At 35.7% G+C, this 26,689-nt stretch overlaps 5 protein-coding genes across 6 annotated transcripts in view; 4 read left to right on the forward strand and 1 right to left on the reverse strand.

Moving 5' to 3' along the window:
* Positions 1-425: 425 nt before the first annotated feature.
* Positions 426-10,234, forward strand: LOC111803554 (helicase-like transcription factor CHR28). Its single transcript, XM_023688021.1, has 11 exons — positions 426-866; positions 1,498-1,588; positions 2,279-3,447; positions 4,197-4,268; positions 4,368-4,445; positions 4,530-5,433; positions 6,313-6,443; positions 6,568-6,789; positions 7,286-7,900; positions 8,085-8,294; positions 9,725-10,234. The coding sequence occupies exons 1-11, from the start codon at positions 738-740 to the stop codon at positions 9,827-9,829; spliced, it is 3,726 nt and encodes a 1,241-aa protein (XP_023543789.1). The 5' UTR covers positions 426-737; the 3' UTR covers positions 9,830-10,234.
* Positions 10,235-15,398: 5,164 nt separating this feature from the next.
* On the reverse strand, positions 15,399-16,600 carry LOC111804141 (dof zinc finger protein MNB1A-like). Its single transcript, XM_023688839.1, has one exon. It carries the CDS (start codon positions 16,352-16,354, stop codon positions 15,629-15,631), a length of 726 nt encoding a protein of 241 aa, XP_023544607.1. The 5' UTR covers positions 16,355-16,600; the 3' UTR covers positions 15,399-15,628.
* Positions 16,601-19,519: 2,919 nt separating this feature from the next.
* Positions 19,520-22,390, forward strand: LOC111803906 (bifunctional epoxide hydrolase 2-like). Its single transcript, XM_023688519.1, has 5 exons — positions 19,520-19,654; positions 19,727-19,941; positions 20,707-20,874; positions 20,967-21,202; positions 22,022-22,390. The coding sequence occupies exons 1-5, from the start codon at positions 19,582-19,584 to the stop codon at positions 22,266-22,268; spliced, it is 939 nt and encodes a 312-aa protein (XP_023544287.1). The 5' UTR covers positions 19,520-19,581; the 3' UTR covers positions 22,269-22,390.
* A 714-nt stretch (positions 22,391-23,104) lies between these two features.
* Positions 23,105-25,208, forward strand: LOC111803907 (epoxide hydrolase A-like). Its single transcript, XM_023688520.1, has 5 exons — positions 23,105-23,289; positions 23,397-23,611; positions 23,928-24,098; positions 24,469-24,704; positions 24,776-25,208. The coding sequence occupies exons 1-5, from the start codon at positions 23,220-23,222 to the stop codon at positions 25,020-25,022; spliced, it is 939 nt and encodes a 312-aa protein (XP_023544288.1). The 5' UTR covers positions 23,105-23,219; the 3' UTR covers positions 25,023-25,208.
* A 742-nt stretch (positions 25,209-25,950) lies between these two features.
* Positions 25,951-26,689, forward strand: part of LOC111803981 (coatomer subunit delta-like) — a 5,704-nt gene continuing 4,965 nt past the window's right edge. Inside the window, exon 1 of one of the 2 annotated variants that reach the window (XM_023688609.1) lies at positions 25,951-26,105. The gene's annotated coding sequence lies outside the window, so the exon portion shown is untranslated. Of the gene's footprint in view, positions 26,106-26,142; positions 26,239-26,689 lie in introns of those variants that run through there. The other variant, XM_023688610.1, reaches the window with a different exon arrangement.

Here is a 26,689-nt window from a genome sequence, read left to right on the forward strand (position 1 = left end):
ATAGAGTTGTGTTAACGCCCTCTAACGTGTATGATGTAAAGAACTTTGATTCTAACCTTTGTTAAATTTTCATAAAAATACAAATAATTTTCAATTAAATATTAATTAGAAATAATAAATAAATAATATTTATAATAAATAAAATGATGTTTTTTGGAATTTGGTAATAAAAAAATGAAAAGAGGTAGCGTGTAGAGTGGCATGAATGAATGGGACATAAATCGCCGTCCACTTTTGAGACGAATATCTGTTACCGTTATCTTCGGCGTTACGGGTGGAAGTGGCGGTGTTTTATTTACTATTATCTGTTACCGTTAGCTCACGGCTTTTTATTATTTATTATTTATTTATTTATTTATTTGTAATTTCAGAGTCAAATAAATAAATAAAAATGAATGAAATAGTCTTCAAATTTCGCACCATTTCACAAAACCCTATTTAAAATGACGGAATCCGTCGGCGATCTCCGACTTTGTCTTCTTTATCTTTCTCTGTACTCTTCCATCCGGAATTGGGGAGCAAAAGTCCCACACGAACTTTCTCTGAATTTTACTTCCTTTTAGTGAATGAATTCCGCTGCTTTTGTAGTTCATGGTGGTTTCAGATGAGTGAATGAAGCGGGTTTTGTGTGAATCGCTGGGGTGGATTTTGGATTATAAACGCTTGTCGTCGGTTTTTGCTTCGGTGGCTGGAAAACAACGCTTCGTCGTTGCTGGTGGCTGTTGGTTTTTATCATCATGTTGATGGCGGCGGATGAGGCTTCTAATTTGCCTCTCCAGTATGGTTCTGATGATTTTGGTGAAGACATGTCCATTGACTATGAAACGTTAATACATCTACTGAGCGAGGATCTGGATCCTTTGCAGGTAGGTTTTGTTGCTGTTGGTTATAGAACAATACTGATTTTCCTTTTTTGAAATTGAGTTTAGAGGCCTTGGATTTTAGGGGAAACTGTAGCAAACAGTTGCAATTCCCCATTTCTAGGTTGGAATCCCTTAGAATTGGTTGGTGCTTTGAGCGTATGGTCCGTGCTAACAGCTGATTCAACCAAAAATTCAGAGTAAACGAGCTAAGCTCATAGTACAGAGCGACGTTTATTTTCATGCTGCTTCACCCAAAGATTCTGGGTCATTCTCTCGGCTAAGCACTTGACATCTCGCATCTAATGAATGAGATAAAATTGAAATATGGCTTTATAATATTCTATCATTATTTCACTTGTTTCCTAGGAATTTGTTCAAAAGAGCGCAGAACTCATATATCTCTACTTCTTTCTATTTATGGACCATTTTTAATTAATTTTAAACTGGATATATACGAAAGCAACATTGGACTTGTACCTATAAGCTAAGTGGAGAAATAAGGGGATAGCAAAGGGCATGGGTTTTTGGTAGACTTTCTCTTTGCGTGTTATATCTTCTCACGGGGTACCTGCATAATCTTTACATTATATCTCACTAGAACTTTCTCTTGGCTATTTGTTTACAAATATCGCAGGATAAGCCAGAGGACTTGTCGCCATATAATGCATCGGCTGGCAAACCAGCTTCTGATTCCTCCAACCAAGAGAATTCCAAACTGCAGAATGGTTAGTATGAATGAATATTATATCGCATCGGTACTATTATTTCTACTATGTAAAGAGAGACTTTGACTTCCTCTAATGCTCAGAGTAGTAGGATGTGTTACCTTGAATTCTTACATCAACTTCATGTATACCCACCATCCATGGCTATATTGGCTTTTTGGTTTTATATGCATAAAGGTGCACCTCAAGGAGCTAGTTACTAGAGACAACGTCCAAAAACTAGATTTTTATCTCTTACCTTCTTTAGTTATTCCCAGTTTACAGAAAGTAGGAAGTGTTTGAAGTCTTTCAAAAATTTATCTCTTCTGTTCGTTTTTCCTTGTCTAGTGTTAAATAATGTTATTTTGAAGTTCCAAGGGTGACTCCCCATCGTGAGAAGATGACAGGTTTTGTTTTAAGAGAAGCTCTAGCAGCTTTTGCTGCTGGATCAAACTCTTTTCAGGTTTTAGACTGAGGCCTTAGTCCTCTAGCTTTATCTTTTCTTGACTTTATGAGCGGAAAACACTAGTGTAACCATTTGGCAGATGCGGTGACATTTTGCACATAATGTTTCTTGATGATGCATACTTGGTCTAAGAACTGGCCTTTCTCTAGTGAAATTAAATTTTTCCCATCATTTATTGCCTTTTCAGTTGGTCTCATTATCATAAGGTGGCATTTTCATCTTGATATGTTGTTTTGACAATGCAGATATATCTCATGGTTTCATGGATGTAACTTTGAAAAATCATAACATTTTGGATGATAAGGGCACAGAAGCCTTGAGATCCTCAGAAAATAATTCATGTGCGTCAGTGGAATTGCATTTGTCTGATGCAGAGCATTCTTCCGTAGAAGTGATTCCTACCGAGTCCGCAGTAAACCAAAGTTTTGATTTTGCGACTGATGTTACTGACTCTTATTCAGACATGCCATACTGGATGAGTACCGTGGAGCAACCTTTTTTAGTTTCTTCTCAATACTTTCTTCCAGGAGATTATGATTCTTCAGTTTTTTCTGGAAATGGGGGCATGGCAATCAACATGATGATGCATGAAGGAGAGTTTCCATCCAATAGCCTGTCCTCAAGTACTACAATGAATTTGTATGCACAGGGGGCTACTGATCACAAATCAATATCGAGACAGTCAGTCTCAAAGGATTTAAATCTTGATGGCTATCCAAATGTAAAGGGATGGAAGAATCAGAATTGTGAAGGTGGAAACTTTATTTCATCATTTGATGGAAACTATTCATTTCATGCTGATGAGATTCGTATTGCTCAGACATCCGTGGAGCTTCCTATGTCTACTGAGTTGAATTCATCTTGCAAAGAGCTTGTTAACCAAGTGAAGAATGAAACGATGGATTCACTGGTTGAATCTTGTAGTGGCCCATGGCAATCTATGATGGAGGAAAACATGTTTTTTCCATCCGGAAGAGTTTTTCATTCTGAAGATATGGTTTGTGGAACATCCAGCAGACCCTCCATTGGTGGTAGGTATCAGAATTTATACATAACTGATCAATATTCTCCCAATGATTATTCATCTAGTTTAAGCAATCAGCCTTTGGCTTTCATCAAGGATGATAGAGATCATAGATTGACTCCATGTAAGAGTGATATAGATTATCCACTAGTCAGCCCTGAATCAACTCATAGTAATTTGTCAGACAAGACCCAAGTGGAGGATGATCCAGATATCTGTATAATTGAAGATTTGAGTCATCCTGCACCATTAAACCGATCTCTTGTGGTTGGAAATTCTGTTATTGCTTCACAAAGTTGTTCTATAGTCAGTGGTTCTTCTGCTTATGTGGGATTAGGAAGCATGAGACCCAAGGCCAAAGACATGGACATCTTAAAAGTTGCATTACAGGTTAGTTCTGTTTAGTTTTGTTTCTGCAAATTGTAACGTGCAGAGACAATGTCCTTGAATGTAAATGAACATTTATTCCTAGAGTTTTAAAACAATTTCTGTCTCCAACCTGTTTCCTCCATTTACAGTTGATTTTTTTCCCCTTAAATAACTAAATGGATCCTTTACTATGGTGAAAAGTATGGAAGTATGTTGACAATCTAACACAGTTTTAATCAGAAGAAAAAAAAATTGAAGCTGTATAATGAAATTGTTTGGGACTCCCTCATTTGTTGATTTTATCCATCTACGAAATTGTTTCATTGAGAAAAGAAAATTAAAATATCAATAGTTTGTCCATCACTTACGAAACAGTATTTAGGTTGGGCTATCAGATGCTTGTGAGCTCTGACACAGACATGTTTGTTGTTAATTTTTTTATACATATTCTTCTGCATGTTTTTCAGACAAACAAAATATATATTTAATAGTTACTGACAAGGGTGTAGCTCATTTATTCTTTGCAATTACTGTTATTGCATTTCTCCTCGGCTTCTGTTTTGACGTTGCAACACAGACGCAAATTTTGTAGTTAATTATTGTTTGACATCCTGACTGTATCCACTTTTGTTGCGTACATTCTTGTTTGTGTTCTGACATTTGGGATGGTATACTTCTAGTAAAACTTTAACCTAATTTTGTATCATTCTCTCTAGAATTTGTTTATATGACGGAGAAGTTGATAAGACTCAGGTTATTGAGCTTTGCAGGATCTTTCTCAACCAAAATCAGAAACTAGTCCGCCTGATGGTGCTTTAGACGTTCCTCTTTTAAGGCATCAGGTTGTGTATTCTTTTATTAACACAACCTTTTCTTCCTTATTTGTATTTTTTAAAAATAATATGTGGTTGTATTATTAACTTTCAAGGATGTTTGGACAGAGAATTGCTTTGTCATGGATGGTTGAGAAGGAGACATCTAGTGTATCCTGTGCTGGGGGGATTCTTGCTGATGATCAGGTTTCAACTAAGAATTTGTTTAATATATAGAGATAATATGAAGTTTATTTTCCCTTCTGTATTGACACAGCGAGTCACTTGCAGGGATTAGGGAAAACAATATCAACGATTGCTCTAATACTAAAGGAAAGGGCTCCTATTAAAGCTTGCTCAAATGATAGGCATGATGAGTTGGAGACTTTAAATTTGGATGATGATGATGATATACTTCCTGAGCTTGATGTGCCAAAACAAGAATTCTATCATCAAGTTTCACTGAGTAAGAATTTAACTATTAGCAAAAACAATTCGGTACAAGCTAAAGGCAGGCCAGCTGCTGGAACTCTTGTTGTTTGTCCAACAAGTGTATTGAGGCAGTGGGCTGATGAATTACATAATAAGGTTTCTAGTAAAGCTAATCTGTCAGTGCTTGTATACCATGGAAGTAGTCGAACTAAGGACCCTTGCGAGCTGGCTAAGTATGACGTTGTTCTTACAACCTACTCAATCGTGAGTATGGAGGTACCAAAGCAGTCTGTTGTTGATGAAGAAGAAGATGAGAAACGCCATACAGAGGAACAAGCTATTCTACCCATGCAATTTTCTCTAAGCAAGAAGAGGAAAAACTTCTCTGGTTCTGATAAGAAACAATCGAAGAATAAGAAAGCAGTGGACAATGAAATTTTTGAATCAGTTGCCCGCCCTCTTGCTAAAGTGAGGTGGTTCCGGGTTGTATTGGATGAAGCACAGAGTATCAAGAATCACAAGACACAGGTGGCTAGGGCCTGTTGGGGTCTGCGGGCAAAACGTAGGTGGTGCTTGTCAGGAACTCCTATTCAAAATGCTATTGATGATCTTTATAGCTATTTTAGGTTTCTCAAATATGATCCCTATGCTGCATATAATTCGTTCTGTTCAGCAATTAAGGTGCCAATCAACAAGAATCCATCCAAAGGTTACAAAAAACTTCAAGCCATTTTAAGGACAATAATGCTACGTCGAACAAAAGGTGAGAACACTTGAAACTTCTGTGTCTCAATTACATGGTCCGAAGGATTTGGAATTAATTATAATAATACTCTGTCTTTGGTTTTCTCCAAAAGTTGAAACAGTCTTGTTTCCCGCTTCTTGACTTTCAAATTTGATTGAAGAATTTGATTTATATATTTCCTCTAGGGCGAGGAGGATTGTCCCCACGGCTATGATCTGATTCACATGGCCTTTCCATTTATTTTATAAATTATAATATAGTCTTTCTGATTTTTGTTGCCTTGCTGATGTTTTAAGAAATTTCTTGAGTTTTACCATGTGCAGGAAGTTTTCTTTTTATTTAAAATGGAAAATGACTTGATGACGTTCTTGAATCATGGTAAGATGATGAGCTGGTAGTCTTGTTGGTCGCTTTTATGAGTTTGCTTTGGAGTGGTCTGAGGAATTGGGCTTTATGGATATCAGATCTGCCAGCTTTATTAGAAGTTCAATTAAATTGGGGTTAGCTACGAGGCTTAACACTTACTATCACGTGAAAGCACCAGGATAATTTCTTCTGACGACAATATGCCATTTTTTGAACTTTGTTGGACAATTGTATTATCATTTTAATGATGTAAATAATGTACCTCATTTCCCTCGTTTTCTTGAGTTTCTGGTAATTGATTTCTCGTGACCTATTTTATTTAACTTCACTTGATTCTAGTTGCTTACTTTGTAAGATGTAACATTCAGATGATCTTGTCGGGCAATTTCATTAGTTTTTACTTGTGCCATGTGGTGGATTCTGTTTGAACTCCGCATTTTACTTTTCTTTGCCATTCCATTGCACACACTTTTTGATATTTTATGAACTTACCAATTTGACTAGGATCATTCTTCGGCTCTTCTTGTGTAGGCACACTTCTTGATGGGCAACCCATTGTTACATTGCCACCTAAACACGTGGAACTGAAAAAGGTGGATTTTACTGAGGAAGAACGTGATTTCTACTCTAAATTGGAGGCTGACTCAAGAGCTCAGTATGAAGTATGTTTTTTTCAAAAGGAAATTGTGTGTAGTACGTTTTGTTGCCTTGTGTATGGAATTTCAGTTACAATATCTAATTACCTCCTGCCTCTTTCTATTATTACTTACTAAGAATCTTCTCCAGGAATATGCAGCAGCTGGAACTGTTAAACAAAATTATGTGAACATCTTACTGATGCTTTTGCGCCTTCGACAAGCTTGTGATCACCCTCTTCTTGTTAAACCATACGACTCTAAATCTTTATGGAGATCTTCAGTTGATGTGGCCAAGAAGCTTCCTCGGGAAAAACAGATTTTCCTACTGAACTGTCTGGAAGCATCACTGGCTATTTGTGGCATCTGTAATGTATATCTTCTGCCCATTTCTTCTCTTTGATGTGATACTTTTTAGTTCTAGTATATTAGTATGGTTGTGTGTTTGGGATTTAAATACCACATTTAGTTCCAACTATCTGTTGGCTTATAAGTTATCATGAATTTGTTTACTTTTTGCTTAATATAAAAATTACAAAGCATGAAATTCTGATGCTCTTTTTATCCCTTATAACTGCTGAACATATATTGAGGCATTCTGTACCTTTGACGTTATATGTAAATTTCTCGCCTCAAAAACTGCTGTTTGGGCTCTGCATGATGCTTTCTTGTTATATCAGAGATGTATGACATGTTTATATCGTGACACTCTGTAAGAAGGAGCTTTTTAGCTTCATTTTGTGACTTCATCATTTCTGATATTTATGCAGTTCCCCATGTTCTCTTTGTTATCCTGCTAATCTTTCATTTATCTGGTAAGAGATAAGCGGTATATTTCTTAAATCAAACTTCTGTGATTATTTCTGTAGGATCCACCTGAAGATGCGGTTGTTTCAGAATGTGGTCATGTTTTCTGCAAGCAATGCATTTTGGAACACCTCTCTGGTGATGATAGCCAGTGCCCTACGGCAGGATGCAAAGTTCGTCTCAATGCATCTTTGTTGTTTTCCAAGTCCTCATTATGCAATTCTCACTCCGACCAGCTTGGTGAGGACAATTCAGTGGTTAGCTCTTCTTCCACCGTTGGTGACTCAGTGGAGCCCTCTTCATCAGTTATGTACGAGTCTTCTAAAATTAAAGCTGCTCTTGAGGTTCTGATGTCATTGGCCAAACCCAAGGAATACTCTTCAACAAACAGCCCTTCCCAACTTGCTTTTGTTGGAGCCAGCGAGAAATCAATCGATGCTCCATCCACTGAACCGCAACTGGAAGGTCCCAAGTGTCAAGATTCTACAAACAAAGGCTCTTGCGATTCAATTGGAATAGGTGTAGAAAAAGCTATAGTCTTTTCTCAGTGGACAGGAATGTTAGATTTGCTTGAAGCAGGTCTGAAAAACTCCTCCATTCAGTACAGAAGACTTGATGGTACCATGTCAGTACTTGCTAGAGATAAAGCAGTAAAGGATTTTAACAATGTTCCGGAGGTTTGTCAAACAAACTGGCCCTACACTTGAGTAGTTTTCATAGATTTTATAATCGCACATCTGTACTGTATGCTGCATGGTCTTTTTCTTTCTTTTCTGTTTATTGATAGAAATACTGCCTGTTATTTTTACCTTCCAACTTGTTTGCATGATAAATATGATTCAGTAATTTCCCTTATAACAGGTCTCAGTTATGATCATGTCTTTGAAAGCTGCTAGCCTTGGTCTAAACATGATTGTTGCCTGCCATGTTCTTCTGTTGGACCTCTGGTGGAATCCTACAACGGAAGATCAAGCAATTGATAGAGCACATCGAATCGGACAAACTCGTCCTGTTACAGTTTTGAGATTAACTGTAAGAGACACAGTCGAGGATCGTATTTTAGCCCTTCAGGTACTGGTCATATGTTTCACTTTCAATTATTGATTTGAGTTCTTGATTGTTCTAGATTGATCAAAATCCAGTTTACTATGCAGATGCGCAATCAATTAAGTGAAGTTTCAAAAACTTTAGTTTTGCCTTGCCAAAAGTTAGTTGGGATCTAGGAAAGACAGACACTTTAGTTTGGGTAACATGTTCTTGTTCGTACACTTATTCAGTACTAGTTAGCATAATAGACGTGTTAGTTTAGTTGTACAAGGTTATGTTGGTCAGACATAAATAGATGTAAATAGTAATCTAGGTCAAAAGTAATATATGAGAGAAAAGTACATCCAACTTATTTTTTTAAGCATGTAAATGTAAATAAATATATAAGAATTTGAATCTTTATCATGTTTTTTTTTTGGTCTTTGCAATTTGGGTATCATAATCTATTTAATTCTTCCATTTTCATCCCTAAGATCGAGGAAGCATGAGTGTCTGAATCTATTTTAGTTCTTAAATTTCAAAATCTTTCACTTTCATCCCTATGAGGAAGTATGGGTCTTAGAATCTATTTAGTTCTTAGATTTCCAAATCTTACATTTTCATCCCTAAGATTGAGGAAGTAGTTCATTTTAGTACTTTGATCATTAGTCAACCTACAGGAAAGTGACATGCAATACAATAAGTGAGATTCAACCATTTAAAAAAATTGAAAGAACAAGAAAAACTCTCTCTCTCTCTCTCCCCCTCTCCTCTCTCTGACCCCTCGCCCTTGTTAGCCCCATCCCTTCAGGTCTCATTTTCAGCGAGCAATGTTCAACGGTGGTGAGACCCACGACCTCGCCTTCACTGATTCTGTTCTCCTTCACCACTTACCTTCTCTTCCAACTCTCCTTCTCATGGTTTTCTTTATCTCTCGCTTTCCAGCCTTGAACAGAAATCATGTAATGATCAATCCTATTCGGCAACAGTTTAGCTACATATATTATTGTTAAACAAGGCTTTTGTTGACATTAGCTATGTTTGATCATTTCCCTCCATTTTTGTATGAAAGAATATATAAGGACTTACAATAAGGACTCGACAAAAAATGTATCTTTGCCTCGGTACTAAACTTTTAAAAATCACGTGTCATTGTGTCCGTATATTGCTTCTTAGGTTGGGACACTATATTTCTGTTTGAACTTTATCCCCAACCTAATTGTACTATCATATATGCTCCACATATTTATGTATGACAACCACATTCTTGGCAATGGTTAGGCACAGTGGATTTGTGATAGAATGCGAAAAAATCTTATAATTCTTTCAAAGCGTTCCTGTGTGTTTTTCTCCATGAATTTACATGTCCGTTCCTGCACACGTGTTAATAATCAGGGACGTCGTGTGATCTGAATTTCTGCATCCGTTTCTGTTGGTTAATTGATTGTTTATATGCATTCATTTGTTTCATGCAGCAAAAGAAAAGAGAAATGGTTTCATCTGCATTTGGAGAAGACAAAGCAGGCGGTCAACAAACTCGTCTCACAGTAGAAGACCTGGACTACCTTTTTATGATGTGATGATAGATATACTTTCCGATTATTCTTTGGAATTGGCTGCTGATGATTTAGGCTAACATCATAACATCATATGCACATATGATATGAAGTTGTGGGTGGTGGTGAAGGCTGCCTGCATTGGCTCCATTTTTGGAAAGCAAGTTGTCCGACATATTTAGATTAGTCGGGCAACCAAATGATTTGTGAATAGCATTTTGTAGAAATCTTTGAATCCATTTTTGGCCACTCAATTCTTTTCTCACACACAGTTTGATCCCTCTGTGGACTCTGTTTACACCCCATTCCCGCAGTATATCCCACAGGTTGTAAAAATTAGAAATTTATAGAAAAGATAGAAAATTAAATCTGTCAAAACTCTTTTCCTTTCCAAATGTAAAGATATAGATAGTATTTTTTGCTTTATTATCTCCCCTCTTCTATGTTTGTTACATATATATATATCATACACTTTTCTTCTTATAGTAAATTAATTTTATTGTTCCATTGGTTAAAAGAATTTCAATTCCTTTGATTTGGGAGAAATTTCTATTGGTTTGAATTATGATTTACGTATATAAAAAAGACATTATTATAATGGATAAAAAAGAATAGACATTATTGTTGGATGAAAGTCCAACATTGGCTAATTTAGTGAATGATTATGGTTTACAAGTAAGAAATATATCTCTATTGGTATGATATGATGCATTTAAGAGAAACCCAAAACAAAGCCACGAGAACTTATGAAAGTGGACAATATTATACCGTGGAGAGTCGTGTTCATCAAACATGTATCAGAGTTATGTCAACTTACTTAGCCATTTTGTCAATAGAATCCTCAAATGTCGAACAAAGTATAAAAAAGAAAATAAAAAAAAATATGGTGTACTTTGTTCGAAGACTATAAAAATAAATAAATAAATAAAAATCAAGCCTCATTAAGTGGAGGTGTACTTTGTTGAGGGGAAAAGCCCAAAGTAAAGCCACGAGAGCTTATGCTCAAGGACAATATCATATCATTGGAAGAGTCATGTTTCATCTAACAATTATTACTATAAAAGTTTCGTTTCCCTCGACAAAATAAAATGAAATAAATCATTTGGTAATTATTATTTTTCTTTTTTAGGCTTGTTTTACTATAATTATTTTACAATAATTTTTACATTCTTAAATATATATATATATATATATATATGAATTTGTAGGCAAATTCAAAACACAAAAAATAAATTTTATAAAAAAAAAAAAGTAAAAATATAATTTTCAAAAATATTTTATAGTAAAAATTTTGTAATATCATATACTTTATAATACATTATATCATTAACGAGGACTTTATTACATCATAAGCATAGTTAGAAGAATACACTTATTTATCTAATAAAATTTATACATCAATAAATAATTACCAAAAGAAATGTACACTGAAAATCAAATAAATAAATAAATAACATATAAAATAGTTGTAATGAACTTTGAATACCAAAATACATAACCATTTATATATATATATATATCGAAAAACTATTCAAATCTGATCTTATCTTTCATCTTCCTCGACCAACTTCATCACTGCACCTGAAACACTGGTGAGCAGCTCCGACCAATCACTGCACACCAAAATAATAATAATAATAATAATAATAATAATAAATAATAATAATAAAATTACATTAGAATAATAATAATATATATATCTAGGATAAATTTAAATTGTACCCATTTGTGGAGTCGAAAGACAAGCCGACAGTACACTTAGCTTCCTCAACGGCCCAAGCGAAGCGGCTGAGCCTTTTATTTTCATCGGCAACTCGGAGCTCTGACGGCTTCACATTCCAAAAAATCGGCACGATCCATTTATTGGATCGCAGCATACGAGCCAGCTCATAGAGACAGTAATACGAGTCGCAATACCGAGGCGAAAAAACCGGTACTCCGACCCTACAGCTTCGGATGGCGGGGTCAATTTTGGCAATGAGATTGTCGCCGGGGGACATGGACTTGACGTCGAGAAATGGCCGCAGCCCCAAGCCGGAGAAATGCTCGTGCAATATTCCGGCCACGCTCCGTCTTGTGTCGATTCCACGGTGGCTTATGAACACGTCGAAATCTGGGGATTCCGTTTTGATTCTGTTTTTAATTCTGTTTTTAATTTTGGCGCACAGGCGCGTGCCCTTCACCGCCGCCGGTGACCGTTGCATATTTCACGCTCTCTTCCAACACTCAAATTTGGTATTTAATTTTTATGAAATTAATGGAATTCGGGTTCTTTATTTATAGGCTTCCAATTTTGAATTACCACGAACTTTCTTAATTTATAAATGTTTAATAATAAATATAAAATTTTATTTTATATTTAACAAAATCTTAAAATTTGTAATTTATAATTTAATTATATATATATATATATATTTGGAAATTTTAAGAACAAAAAAGTAAGTAAGGAATTTAATATTATGATTATAAAATTAATTTATTGTAAATTAAAATTTCAAATATATAGATATTTTTTAGATTATAGAGGAATTTCACGTGAATTTTGCTCTCATAAATGATATACAGGTAGGTAGGGATCTATATCACGTTTAAAAATGCACACGTTAGTATAATACTTCAGCTTAGAAAACGAGTAAATCAGTCAAATTATATTCTCAATATTGGACGTGTGATTGCTAGCACAACAAATATTCCCTTCAAAATCCACGAAAAATATTAAATTTAATAAATATGACATGAAGTTTATAAGAAATTAAGTTAGATTCCGGTCTTCTTACCTTTATTCAATATTTTAAGATCAGCTGATCTCATTTTCCCATATCCAATTAATTAGATTTCTGTTAGCATAGAAAATAAGGTTAGAATTCATAAAATTTTAGTTGTCAATTCTATAAAATTGACCCGAGAGAATGAAAATAAATAATATATGTTTAGAGAATGAAAATCTATTCACAGAATTAAAGTAATTACAAAGAATGACATGTGGCCGTGGTTTTGCACGTGTCATATATATTCATATGTGTGAATTGTTTATGAATCGATATGCTTATGATATATTTATAATTGTGAATTGTATGATAATATTTACGGTACGATGTGTTCAATGATATGTTTGAGATAGGATACGAGAATACTGCACTAAACGTAATGTAATGATAGGAGTAAGACATGTTCATGAAACGTTAAGGTTAGGTTACGTATTGAAGTGCTATGGTATGAGAGATTGATAACAACAATAAGGTCATGATCAATTGATAAAAGAATATGATTAGGTTGTAGATAGAAAGGGATATGATTATGATAGATTGATAGAACGATAGCGTTAGGATGCGTTCTTGTAACGTTACGACTAAGGTACGTTCAGGTATCGATACGACGGTGATATGTCTAAGGACATTAAGGCAATGATAAGTTAGGGAAGGATATGATCATAAAGTCTTTACGATATGATATGATTATGATACGACATCTATATATATATAAATGATATGAAATATGTTATGGTATGAGACATGTGATCAATTGACATGTTTATGATACGATATATTGTGATGTGATATGTTACGTTTAGATTGTTTTGTGTAACCTTGAGGTAATTGTTGTATGACATGCACGTTATGAAATGATATATTAAAAGCATAGAGCGTTATGTTATGTCTCCTAAATTGTACGTATACAGCATGTTATGAATGACATGATATCACGATAAATGACATGAAATATAACCTCATTAGAATTATGCATGATATGAAAACTGAAAAATAAGAAAAAAATATGATATGAATGTAAGATGATAGTGGGGTTATATTTACTAATGTCGAAAATGGAAAAATATTGGAACTTCATGCATTATGTGTGCTTATGCATTGGGGATACCCCTATTTCATCACGATGGTACAGACACAAACATAGACAGGGGTACGATCATTATGTTTTACATAATGCTGACATGACTACTAGTTCTAACGAGTGTCTTGCCTAAGGAGCTCCCAGAGTATGCTCGCCCAACAAGGAAGGTGGCTCAGCGGTGTGCGAACTGACTTGTGAGTCCATACTCGCACGTATGAGCTGTGTGTAGAGTATATGGTACATATCCAAATTACCCATAGTACCGTAGGAAAATAGATTGAAACGATATGTCCCATCCTTGCATTCACATGTTGTTGCATTTAACCCCAATAGTAGGGTCACTTACTGAGTATTTCTTTAAATACTCAAACCAAGTTCTACTTCTATTTCAAGTTAAGGCAATATATTCCTGTACGGCTAACGACGACACCGCAACTCGAGTCTATGGCACATGCATAAGATAGTCGTGTTTATTTTCTTGTACTCAGACTAGAATAAAAATATTTTTAATTTAAACGTTTATTTATTTTATTTAGCCTTGTGTCATTTTTTAAAACTATTTTCGAAACACATAAGTCCATGACAGTATTTTAAAATAAAAGTTAATGGGTTATATGGAAGTTTAAATGAAGTCTTCCCACATTCAACATTCATAATATATATACAGTATCGACCTTAAATTAAGTAGAAAATTTCGGATCTCTAACTACATCAGATAAACTAAACTCACAATTTGATTAAATAATTAAAATTTAACAACAAAATGATTAAGGTTTCTATCGAACAATATATTTTTAACGTAAAGTATCATCCCGCCTATTTAATAAATAAATAGACGAGAGGCATAGACATTTATCGAGAGAGTTTATAATATTATCAATATTGAAATAGCAAAAATAAAAAATGGCTAAATTAATTACATAAATTTGACGTGGAAATGAAATTAGGTAGGACGGCTATGCTATTCACATAGCCTTCTCATACCTTTTGCCCTAAATTCAATGCCTTCATAAATACTCTCATTAATTATTTTTACTTCCTTTTATAAATATAATATATATATATATATATAGTTATTTATACGAACAAATCTAAACCGGCACGAAAAATAGATTTGGGAGTAAGGGTTTAAGGAAGCAATTATAGACGAAAGCAAAAAAAATTGAGACCATAAAATTGAAAGGAGGAAGACAAAAACATGTTATATCGTGTTCGAGATTACCCTATTAAATCCAGCACGAACTGTGACAACTGTAGATTCTAAAAATGTAACGGAATCTATTGTTAAATATGACAATTACGAACATTATCTAGTACAACAAAAATTAAGTTATTTATTAAAATTAATTAAGTTCGATATTTGTATATTCCTACATGGAAGGAAGGGATAGGGGTAGGTGCTGACTAGATTTGTCCAATTTGTATGCCCTAAGAGGGAGGATCTAATTTTTAATTTTCCAACTAAGAAAATAATTTCAATATATTTTCCAAATTGCACACGGAAAATTCATAATTGATTTCTCTTCCATTTTGTAATTAAAAGAAAATAATAATAAATCTACGTGGCAAGCAATAATAATAATTAAAAATTATATATCTATACATACCTGGCAAACCGAAAGGCTGCAAAGTGATCCGCCGTGGATTCTCTGCCATTGCAGTGTCATTTAAAAAAAAAAAAAACATATAAAATAAAATAAAATAAAATAAGAATTAATAAAATTTAAATTTATATATCCACAAAGAGAATCTTCCATCACATTCTGTCACCCCAAAGGCCTACTGGTTCAGACCCCATCCTTTCAGTGTTCATCATTTTCCATTCAATTTAATGCAACAAACCTTAATTTTCCATTTCACATTAAAATTTTCAAACGGATTTAACTCTATTTCATATGTAATTTAATAAGAANAAAAAAAAAAAAAAAAAAAAAAAAAAAAAAAAAAAAAAAAAACTATATTATATACTGTGTTTTAAGGTTTGATGTCGTGGTCGTCGTCCCATAGGATATTGAGATCAGTTGTGGCGAAGGTGTCGATGTCTTCCCAGCTCCAGTAGCTGCTGTTCGACATGTCGGCGCCGCTGCAGTTGGTGGTCGGAAGCTGCCATGGATGATGTGTACCGGTGGTGTTGGGTTGCTCTGTTTCTATGGCCTTCAATTCTTGATCTGTTGTTGTTGAAACGCCTGAGAAATCTGCGTTTTGGGAATTGAGAATTCCGTAATTTGTAGTGAAGTTTTCACATTCCACCCAGTTGGTCGACGACGGCGGCGGTGGCGGCGGCGGAGGAGGGAAAATCAGCCCCTGATACAGAGGAAGGGAAAATTGGGTGTTTATCATTACGCCGTCTGCGGCGGCGACGGCGGCGGAGGAGGAGGAGGATTTGGGGATTTGTTTTTTCTTTAAGCGTTTGTTTTTACGGCCGCCACCAACAGGGACGTTTCGGAGAGTTCCACCATTGGTCCAGTGACGTTTACAAGCTCTACAAAAATGGCGCGGCTGAGATTTGTTGTAATTATTGTAGTAACAGAATTTGGTGTTGGTTGAGTCGCATCTCGGACACTTTAATTGCTCAGTTTGCGACGGATTTTGGTGGTGGTGCGATCGTTTCACGGCGGCGCTTGACAATTTCTGTGGCGGCGTAAGCGTCTTACTCCAATCAAATACATCGATCGAAACCTGTTTCGAACTCAAACCCATCTCACAAAACAACTCGAAGAACAAAACCCAGAAGGGAATTCAAACAAAACGAATCAAAGAAGCTGAAAAACAGAGAGACAGAGAGATACGAGGTTATAAGAAGAAGAAGAACAAGAGGTTGCTGGTCGGAAAGGACAAGGAAGGGGAATTCATATCTGTAATTAAGAATGATTCTGTGTGGAAAAACCAGAGAAAATGGTTTGACTAAGAATTCAATTTTCTATTGGCATTGCGGAATTTGGGTGTTCTTCACAAACATCTTTTACTGCTTTTTATTTATAGAGAGAGAAACAGAGACTTCAAGACTAAGTAGAAAGTGGTAGATGACACGTGGATAAATCAGAGCCGTCTATAGTGCGTTTGATTGATGTGCATGGCAACGCCAGTTGCAAATTGGCAACGATTCATTAAAATATGTAAAAATTTATCATACGTTACGTTACAGTTTCTTTTTTTTTTTTTTACTTTCAAAATTATATAATATTAATTTTATATTTCCTATATTTTTTAAATAAGTTAGNAAAAAAAAAAAAAAAAAAAAAAAAAAAAAAAAAAAAAAAAAAAAAAAAAAAAAAAAAAAAAAAAAAAAAAAAGAACAAATTTCAGAATGTACTGTGGTAAAAAAATAATACATAAATTTTCATAAAATTATACACATGACATGAGACATGACCTTATATAAAGTATACATAAAAAATCGGGTAATTTACTAATTAAATGATTGAAAAAATAAATAAATTAGGAAAAGAATAATTTCCAAAGCAGCTCGTGGGTCCCACAGGGGATGTTGGCATCACGTGCTCCTCCAATTTGAGGCATTGCTTGTTCTTCCTGGACCCATCCGCATGTGATTACATGTTCCACGTTGGCTGTCTTTGCGTTATTCGCCACGTGTGGGCTCCTCCACCCTGAGCGTGTGAGTTTCCTTTTAATTTTAAAAAAATAATTTTATTTTAAATTCCTTCCCCTCTGGCTATACCAATAAGACCTAATCATTATGTGAGAGACCCAGGGATTTTAGTATTTGTTTTTTAAAATTATTATTATTAAAATATATTAAAATAAATTAAAATTGTCAATCTCCGGTAAACTTCTCGGAGAAACTTTATATATTTTTAATTAAAGATAATAATAATAATAATAATAATAACAAAAAATGATACGTAAAAAATACGGTGCATGCGTGGGGAGTATAATATAGTGACACGTGGCCGTCAGACAAATAGGAAAAAATAAAAACCCACGAAAGGCACGTGCTCTATAAAATTTAAGAATTAAGGAGGAATTAAATAATAATATTACATTAATACGGAATTAATAATATAATAATATTATATATATAAAAGAAAAAAACAATTATTTGATTAAGATTTGATCCGGCCAACGAAGCAGAAACAAAATAATGTGAGGAATCCCAATCGCAATTCCCAAATCCAGCATGGTCGGTTCGGTCGGTCGTCTTTCTCATTGCCTGTTCTAAACCACAAAATTCTTTTTTTAATTAATTAATTAATTAATTATAAAATTGAATTATTATTGTTACGTTTGAATTTTAATGAATGGAAATAATTAAAAATATAAGAATGTTTAATTAGGTGGAAAAAAGGGAAGGCATGAGAGTGGAATGATGGTGGAATATTATATATATTTAATTTCATTAAAAAATGACCTAAGTTTGAACACATGGAAGTGAATGATTCAAGGATTTGGGGTTTTGGTTGGCTAATTAATTAATTAATTAATTATAATTATGTGCATGCAAATTGGAGCGTGGCGTCTCTTCCAGGTTGTAAAGTGAAGCAATCCCACATTTCTGCCATCACTTGTCATTCGGGGTATTTTGCTTCCCTCATAAGATTTTATCCTATTTGGCTTTAGGTCTGAGATGGACCGGTCCTGATACAATGTTAGAATTCTATCTCTTTTAAAATGGTATCTCACTAATGGCTCGGGCCTCTTTGAAAGGGGCTTTCTTCGTCCTCCACCTACACTGTGCAGGAAAGGTCCATAGCTAATCTATGGGAACAGTGAAGATTCGAGAATTTGTGGAATAATATGATTGACAGTTTTACACTATTTGATTTGTTTTAGANTTTTTTTTTTTTTTTTTTTTTTGAAAAAGAGTAATTTTTAGATGAGCGACTTTGATGGGTTTATTAAAGCTCGTGTACGAGGAAAAACAAATATCTTATCGATGAAGCTAAGCGTGAAATGACAGCTGAAGAACAAATTGTGTCAATGGCTAGATTTTTTATTTATTTATTTTTTTTTGGAAAGAAAAATTAACCCCACAAAAAAAGTTATGAAAAAAAGAGTGCAGGGAAAGCAAAATTGTCATTTTGTTCTGCTTTTTGCAGCTTCTTCAACCTTAAGAAACACACTCAAATCCCTGCTGTCACATTGGACACTTGTAGCTCGTGGCCTGCGCTCATGTTTGGTTAGCTCGAAAACGCGTATCTTAATAATAAATGCTTCATTCCCTCTCTTTAATCGATGCGGGATCTCATAATTCGCATCTTTTAGAGGCTTAGCGTCTTCGCTGACACACCGCCCAATGTCGGACTCTAATACCATTTGTAACAACACAAACCCACTAGCACATCACTCCGTATATGGCTCTGATACTCCACCCCTAACAGATATTGTCCACTTCTTAGGAGAAGTTTTCACACACTTATAAATGATATAAGATCTCACAATCTCTTAACGTGTCTGAAAGCAACGATTCAACCAAATTTGTTCCACAACCGACTCGAACGCTATATTCTTCGAGACGGTGGTAGAACGTTCTAAGAACACGAAACATCAAAATCACCAACTAATTCTTAGTACCATTTACATATAAGATAACCCATTATACAGCAATTCATACAAGGTTGAAAGAAGCTGACAAAGTGGGATGATTTGACTGCTTGTTTTGTGTCAGTGTCTCACAGGTAGCTCTTGTTCTGTCATTCATGCACTCTGTAAGAGCCTATCTCTTCTCTTTTTGTCTTTGTTTGTAAAAACGACAAGAGCCGAGGTTGTTGGCCAAACCAACACATGGGAAGCATGCGTGCAAGACTCTATGCTCATACCTTATTTACTTCAGGACAAAACACAAAACAAACAAACAAACAAACAAAACGGACGTATGATTTTATTCAAACTGCTTAATTGTTGTTGCTTTAATTCAAGATTCCCCCAAACAACAAAGCCTAATCCTTTTGCAAATCATCGAGCTTTCAATGGATAAAATTGAGCACATCTTCGTGGAAGTTCATGGCGGCTTGAAAATCCACGTGGCGGCGGTCGGAACCGGTGATCAATTTCTCCGCCCCTATGGGAACTTGCTTGTTCTTTTGTTCTCTGTTTTGATGTTCTTTCTTTCAGGTTCTAATGTGGTGGTTTTTCTTCATGGATTTCCTGAGATTTGGTACTCCTGGCGCCATCAGATGATTGCTGTGGCTAACGCTGGATTCCGAGCAATCGCTCTCGATTATAGAGGTTATGGACTCTCCGATTCCCCGGCCGAGCCCTCGAAGACTACTTACAATGATCTGATTACCGATCTCCTTCAGATTCTCGACACTCTCCATATCCCTAAGGTACTGTTCTAGATGTATTGTTGTAACTCTCGTTTAGTTTTTAATCATTAATGATTCATATTCTTATTTATTTTGGTTATTAATTCTCAGTATTCTCGTTTATTTAGTTAATGTATGAGAATTAGTATTGCTATGCGTTTTCTAACATTATTATGGGACGTGGAGTCATTGTCATTTTATATTTGTCTAGAGGCAATTCGGAGGAATTTTGACGAGAGACTTTGTAGTGTGAGAGTGTGAGAGATACACTTGTAAACACTTTGGTTACAGTGACTGACTACCACCGGTGGATGTAGGGAAATTTCTTTTCTCCGAACCACATAAATTTTTGTGTCTTTTTGTTTAATTTATATTTATAGATGTGTGAGTACAATCGATCGCTTCCACTTCCGCTACAACAATTGGATATCAAAACATTGTTGTTGTGGCATTTAGACAACAACAAATGATATCAGAGCATTTTAGATTGTGACATTTGGACACAACAATTGAATGTCATAACATTTTGGTCGTGGCACTACGACACAACAAATACTATCAAAGCATTGAATGTTGTGGTATTACGATACAACAAGTGGTGGTATCAAAGCATTGAAAGTTGAGGCATTCAGGCACAACAAGCGGTATAAGAGCATTTTTGGTTGTAACATTCCGTTACAACAATTGGGTATCAAAACATTTTAGTTATAGCATAGCGACACTAACACTAAGTTTAATCTCGGTCGTGTTGATATATGTTGTACTAATTACAAGAACTGTGAATAGGTGTTTCTAGTGGGGAAAGACTTTGGAGCAATGCCAGCTTATTACTTTGCTATCAAAAACCCAGACAGGGCATTGGGAGTTGTGACAATGGGAGTGCCATTCTTGCCAATTAAACCCAAGTTCGAAGAAGGCCACCTCCCTGAAGGCTTCTACATTTCAAGATGGCAGGCATGATTCAACCCCACAATTTATAAGAACACCAACCATCAGCAGCTGATTTCAGTGGTTTAAAGTTCATCTTGTCTGATTCTTTTGTGCAGGAACCTGGCCGAGCAGAGGCTGATTTTGGTCGTTTTGATCCAAAAACTGTTGTTAAGAATGTGTATGTGCTGTTCTCTAGAAGTGAAATCCCAATAGCTCAAGAACACCAGGAGGTAATGGATTTGGTGGATTCATCTACCCCTCTTCCCCCTTGGTTTTCTGAAGAAGATCTAGCTGTTTATGGAGAGCTGTATGAGAAATCTGGATTTGAAACCGCACTAAAAGTTCCTTACAGGTTTGAATCTTGTTTATGATTTATGAGTCTTCTGTTCAGGATTATTAGGAGTGAGTCCCACATTGGTTAATTTAGTGGAAGATCATAAATTTATAAGTGATGAATACTATCTCCATTGGTACGAGGCATTTTGGGGAACCCCAAAGGAAAGTCATGAGACTTTATGCTCAAAGTGGACAATATCATACCATTGTGGAGATCCCTGATTCATAACATGTATCAGAGTTATACCCTGATTCATAAAAGTGACTAAAGTGTCGAACAGGGTGTACTAGCTCCAGAAAAAGGAGTCGAGCTTTGATTAAGGGGGAGGCTTATAGTGTACTTTGTTCGAGGGGAGGATTGTTGAGGATTATTGGGAGTTTAAGCCATGATAGCTTATGCTCAGAGTGGATAAGATCCGTGATTCCTAACATGGTATAAGAGTCATGCCCTAAACTTAGCCATATCAATAGAATCCTCAAATATCGAACAAAGAATTGTGAGTCACGAAGGTGTAGTCAAAAGTGTCGAACAGGGTGTACTTTTGTTCGAGGACTCCAGAAAAAGGAGTCGAGCCTCGATTAAGGGGAGGCTATTTGAGAGCTCCATAAGCCTCAGGGGAGGCTTATAGTGTACTTTGTTCGAGGGGAGGATTGTTGAGGATTATTACTTTATCCATTGGCATGAGACCTTTTAGGGAAGCCCACAACAAAACCACGAGAGTTTATGCTCAAAGTGGACAATATCATACCATTGTGGAGATTCGTGATTCCTAACATATTGTTCTAGCTTAAATGAGAATGAACATGAATATGAACATGATGATATCTATGATAGGTCAATTGGAGAAGATTGGGGAGTGAAAGATCCAAAACTCGAGATCCCAGCGCTTCTTATAATGGGTGAAAAGGATTATGTATTGAAGTTTCCGGGGATTGAGGAATATGTAAGAAGTGAAAAGGTGAAAGATTATGTTCCTAAACTGGAGATTGTGTTCCTACCTGAAGGATCCCACTTTGTTCAAGAACAATGCCCTGAAGAAGTTAATCAGCTGCTACTCACTTTCCTTGTCAAACATACTTGATTTGGATATCTCCACATAAACACTTCAAAATAATGATATCCATGTGAACCGTATGAACCGTGTGTGCGCGCATGTGCGTATGTGTTGGCTACTTTTGGACACCACAGTGACTGTCTTTCTACTTATATATATATCGATGCCTAGTATCGGTGAAAAATTTGAGTCTTTTTTTATGAGGTCGTCCACCGCTATCCAGATATTGTCCTATTTCAATCTTTTCTCAATGTTTTTAAAACGGATTTGTTAGGGAGAGGTTTTCACACTATGTTTTGTTTCGGTCTCCAACTGATGTGAGATCTCATAATGCAGCTCTCTTTGGAGGCTAGCGTTCTTAGTGGCACTTGTTCCTCTCTTCAATTCATGTGGTATCTCACAATCTACTCCCTTTAGGACCCGGTGTTCTCAAGGCATAATTTGATTATTATATCTAGGATTGTGAGATCCCACATCGATTGGAGAGAGAAACAGGTGCTAGTGAGGATGCTCGGACTCGAAGGAGGTGGATTGTGAGATCTCATGAGAGTTGGAGAAGAGAACGAAACATTATTTATGAGGGTGTGAAAAATCTCTCTCTAGTAGACGCGTTTTAAAACTGTGAGGTTGACGGGGATTTGTAACGAATGAAAGCGGACAATATCTCCCGGCAGCGGAAATAATATATATTATTTATCTAAATTTTATTGCAAAACCTCAATAATTGTTTTTCAAACTAATTTCAAATTAAAAAAGAATATATATTTTTCGAAATTCGAGTATAATTCAAAGCAACCGAAAAGGGTATTTTGGTAATTTAGACTTTAGGAAGCCACCAAGAAAGCCCCCGCCCACAAACGACTTTCTTTTGGCTGTTGAAAGACTATGAGCGGTTGGGTTACATGAGATAATTGAAACAGAGCACAGTCCAAAATCTGAACTCATCTCCACTCACTCATTTCCCTTTTGAGCTCTGGAATGGATCAAATTCAGCACAATTTCATCGAAGTTGCAGGCCTGAAGCTCCACGTAGCCGAAATCGGAACCGGTGATCACTCGTTTCTTCGCCAATTTCTTCACCGGAACTTGTTGTTTTGCTTACAAAAACATACTCTCTGTCTGCGTGTGCTCATCCTTTTCCCATTTTTCTTTCAGGTTCCAATGTCGTCGTCTTCCTCCACGGATTTCCGGAGATATGGTACTCATGGCGGTACCAGATGATCGCTCTTGCTAACGCCGGATTCCGAGCAATTGCTCCCGATTACAGAGGATATGGACTCTCCGATTCGCCTGCTGAGCCCTCGAAGGCTTCATTTAGCGATCTCATCAGCGATCTCCTTGGGATTCTTGACGCTCTCAACATCCCTAAGGTACTATTCTCCCTATGATGCGCTTTAATTTGTGGCTGTAATCGTATTAAGGTTATTAGGGTTCTAAACGGAAGATCGCAGTTACATCGACTGCGAGATGTTTGAAAACATGAACTGCTGGATGAATTGATTAATAGAAAACGTTCGAACGAAAAGGAGTAGAATCTTTGTCTTTGTCTCTGATAATTTCTAACACGAACTGATCTCCATTCCTACATATTGACTTTTGATTTTATGATTTTGAAGTAAAGCCATTCCTACATAGCCTGCTGCGATGATAGCAAACTAAGAAATCTTCTTACATTACTCTGTATAGGTGATTATTGTTGGGAAAGATTTCGGAGCATGGCCAGCTTATTACTTCGCTCTGAAACATCCTGAGAGGGCACTGGGAGTTGTCACATTGGGAGTGCCATTCATGCCTCCTGGATCTGTTAGGAGTACCCAAAGCCACATCCCTGAAGGCGTGTATACTTTAAGATGGCGGGTACCAATCCACATGCTCTACCATTTGCATTACACTCTAGCCCTTTCAAAACAAAACTCAAGTCCTATTGATTTCGTAGTACTGATTCTAGATAGAGATCTCTATCTGGATAGTTAATAAGCAAACATGTTGTTTCTTGGGGTTTTCCCTTTCGGGCTTTCCCGCTAGGGAGAGGTTTCCACAAGCATAAAGAATGCTTTATTCCCTTCTCTAATCAACTTGAGATCTCACAAAACATGTTGTTCTACTATAGAATAGATGAATCTTTTATAATGATGGGTTGGATCTCAAGTTTTTTTAACTTTGTGTTTGCCTGTTTTTTTGTTCTTCCTTTTACTAATTTGCTGCTTCAACTTTTTCTCTAATCGAGGAACCGGGGCGAGCCGAGGCTGATTTTGGTCGCTTTGATGCAAAAACCGTTGTTAGAAATGTTTATATCCTCTTCTCCAAAAGTGAAATGCCAATAGCTCAAGAAAATCAAGAAATAATGGACTTAGTAGACCCATCCACCCCTCTTCCTCCCTGGTTCACCGAGGAAGATCTAGCAACTTATGGAGCTCTGTATGAGAAATCTGGATTTGATACCGCATTGAAAGTTCCTTACAGGTATGAGTTTTGAAGTGATCATATCTTGTTCTACTTGGATAATTCTGTTATATTTGATATGAATATGATAGGTCATTCAATGAAGATTGGGGAATAAGAGATCCGAAGGTTGAAATTCCAGCATTGTTCATAGTGGGTGAAAAGGACTATGTTCTCAAATTCCCTGGCATTGAGGAATACGTAAGAAGTGGAAGAGTTAAAGAATTTGTTCCCAAATTGGAGATCATCTATTTGCCAGAAGGATCTCATTTTGTTCAAGAACAGTCCCCAGAAGAAGTTAATCAGCTACTACTCACTTTCCTTTCCAACCATTTTTGACAGTGCAAGTTCTAAGTCTATCAATATCTACACTGTGTATGTTCTTAATCCCAACTGCAACGCTATGTAATATGTCAACTACGTTATGTCTAGAGAAACGATGAACCTTTGTCCAAAGATAAATTGTAAAATAAAAAGTCTGAGATCCTACCTTCATTGGAGTGGGGATCGAAGCATTACTTATAAGGGTGTATAAATCTCTCTCTTGCAGAAAAAGTCCAAAGATGACAATTTCTACTAGCGGTGGGCTTAGGTTGTTACAAATGGTATTAGAGTTAGACACTGAGAGCCGTGTGCTAGCGAAGACATTGGGCCCACAAAGGGGTAGATTGTGAGATCTCAGGTCGGTTGGAGAGAAGAACGAAATATTACTTATAAGCGTGTGGAAACCTCTCCCTAATAGACACGTTTTAAAACCGTAAGGTTGGTGACGATACATAACGAGATAAAGCAGACAATATCTAGCAACAGTAATAAGATGAGAAGGTAACCAAGGAAATGAATGTTTATATTTGTTTTTCTTTTGGGACGTGGAAATGAAAATGCAAAATTACAAATATTTTGTATTTACACAGAAATAGAGTTGATTTGCTCGAGTTCTAAACATTGGTCACACAAAAACAATGCATAAAAAGTAGAAAAAAATTGTTAGAAATTACGACCTCCGTGATTGTATGATATTGTTGACTTTCCTTATTCGAATTTAGGGTTTTCATTTAACACGTCGTAAATGCTAGCATATTATAATTTTATTTTAATTTTATTTTAATTTATCTAATTTAGGTAGCCAATGGCAAAACGTTTTTGTAGTTAATATTAACTTTTATTTTGATTTAAAAAAAAAAAATTTACAATTTTGTTATTTTAATTTTAATTTTTAATATTAAAAAAAAAAAGATGTCAATGGAAGGTTAGTTCAGCAATTTTTCTCAATAGAACCGATAAAAGAATATTTACAATAGGAAACTCGACGTCGAAGAAGGTTTCATTTGGAAGTTTAATAGATCAGTCTCTCCTTCCTCTGCTCCACGATTCAGATCTCTCTCTCGTCGGGAATAACCTCATCAATTGAAGAAATTCCTGGTTTGAATGTCTCTCTATCCGTTGGATGTTTTTCTTTTTCTTTCCCTCTCTCTAGCTCTCTCAATATTGAAATTTAGCACTGGTTTTTTTAATTTTGTGAAGTGGATCTGGATTCTGCGTGAACTTTTCATAGGTTTGGTTGCCGATATAATCTGTGCATTATATGCTTGCGGATTGACTTGGATCTGCTGTAATTTGTGAATTTATGACGTTCTCTGGATTGACTACATGGTTTTGATTGTTGATTTATAATTGCAGTAGTTTGTGGGAATAATGAGAGCTTCTTCTGCTTCAGATCCCTTACTTTTCTTTTTCCCCCTCCCCCTCCCCTGCAAATGTCGGCCTGATCTCCAAGACCTTCCGCGGTTTAAAGTGTTTCGTAGTAATATAGTCCCAAGTAGAGTTAGATAGATATCATGGGCATAGATAAAGAGTTTGGGCAAAGAATGTAGACATGAAACTTTGTTTGTGCACTTTATTTCAAGGTGATCAATAGTTTTATATTAACATTTTAGAACACTCTTGAGGGTTTTTTTTTTTTTTTTTTTTTTTTTTTTTTTTTTTTTTTTTTTTTTTTTTTTTTT

Source organism: Cucurbita pepo, chromosome LG10, assembly GCF_002806865.2.
Source record: "Cucurbita pepo subsp. pepo cultivar mu-cu-16 chromosome LG10, ASM280686v2, whole genome shotgun sequence".
Taxonomy (NCBI): domain Eukaryota; kingdom Viridiplantae; phylum Streptophyta; class Magnoliopsida; order Cucurbitales; family Cucurbitaceae; genus Cucurbita; species Cucurbita pepo.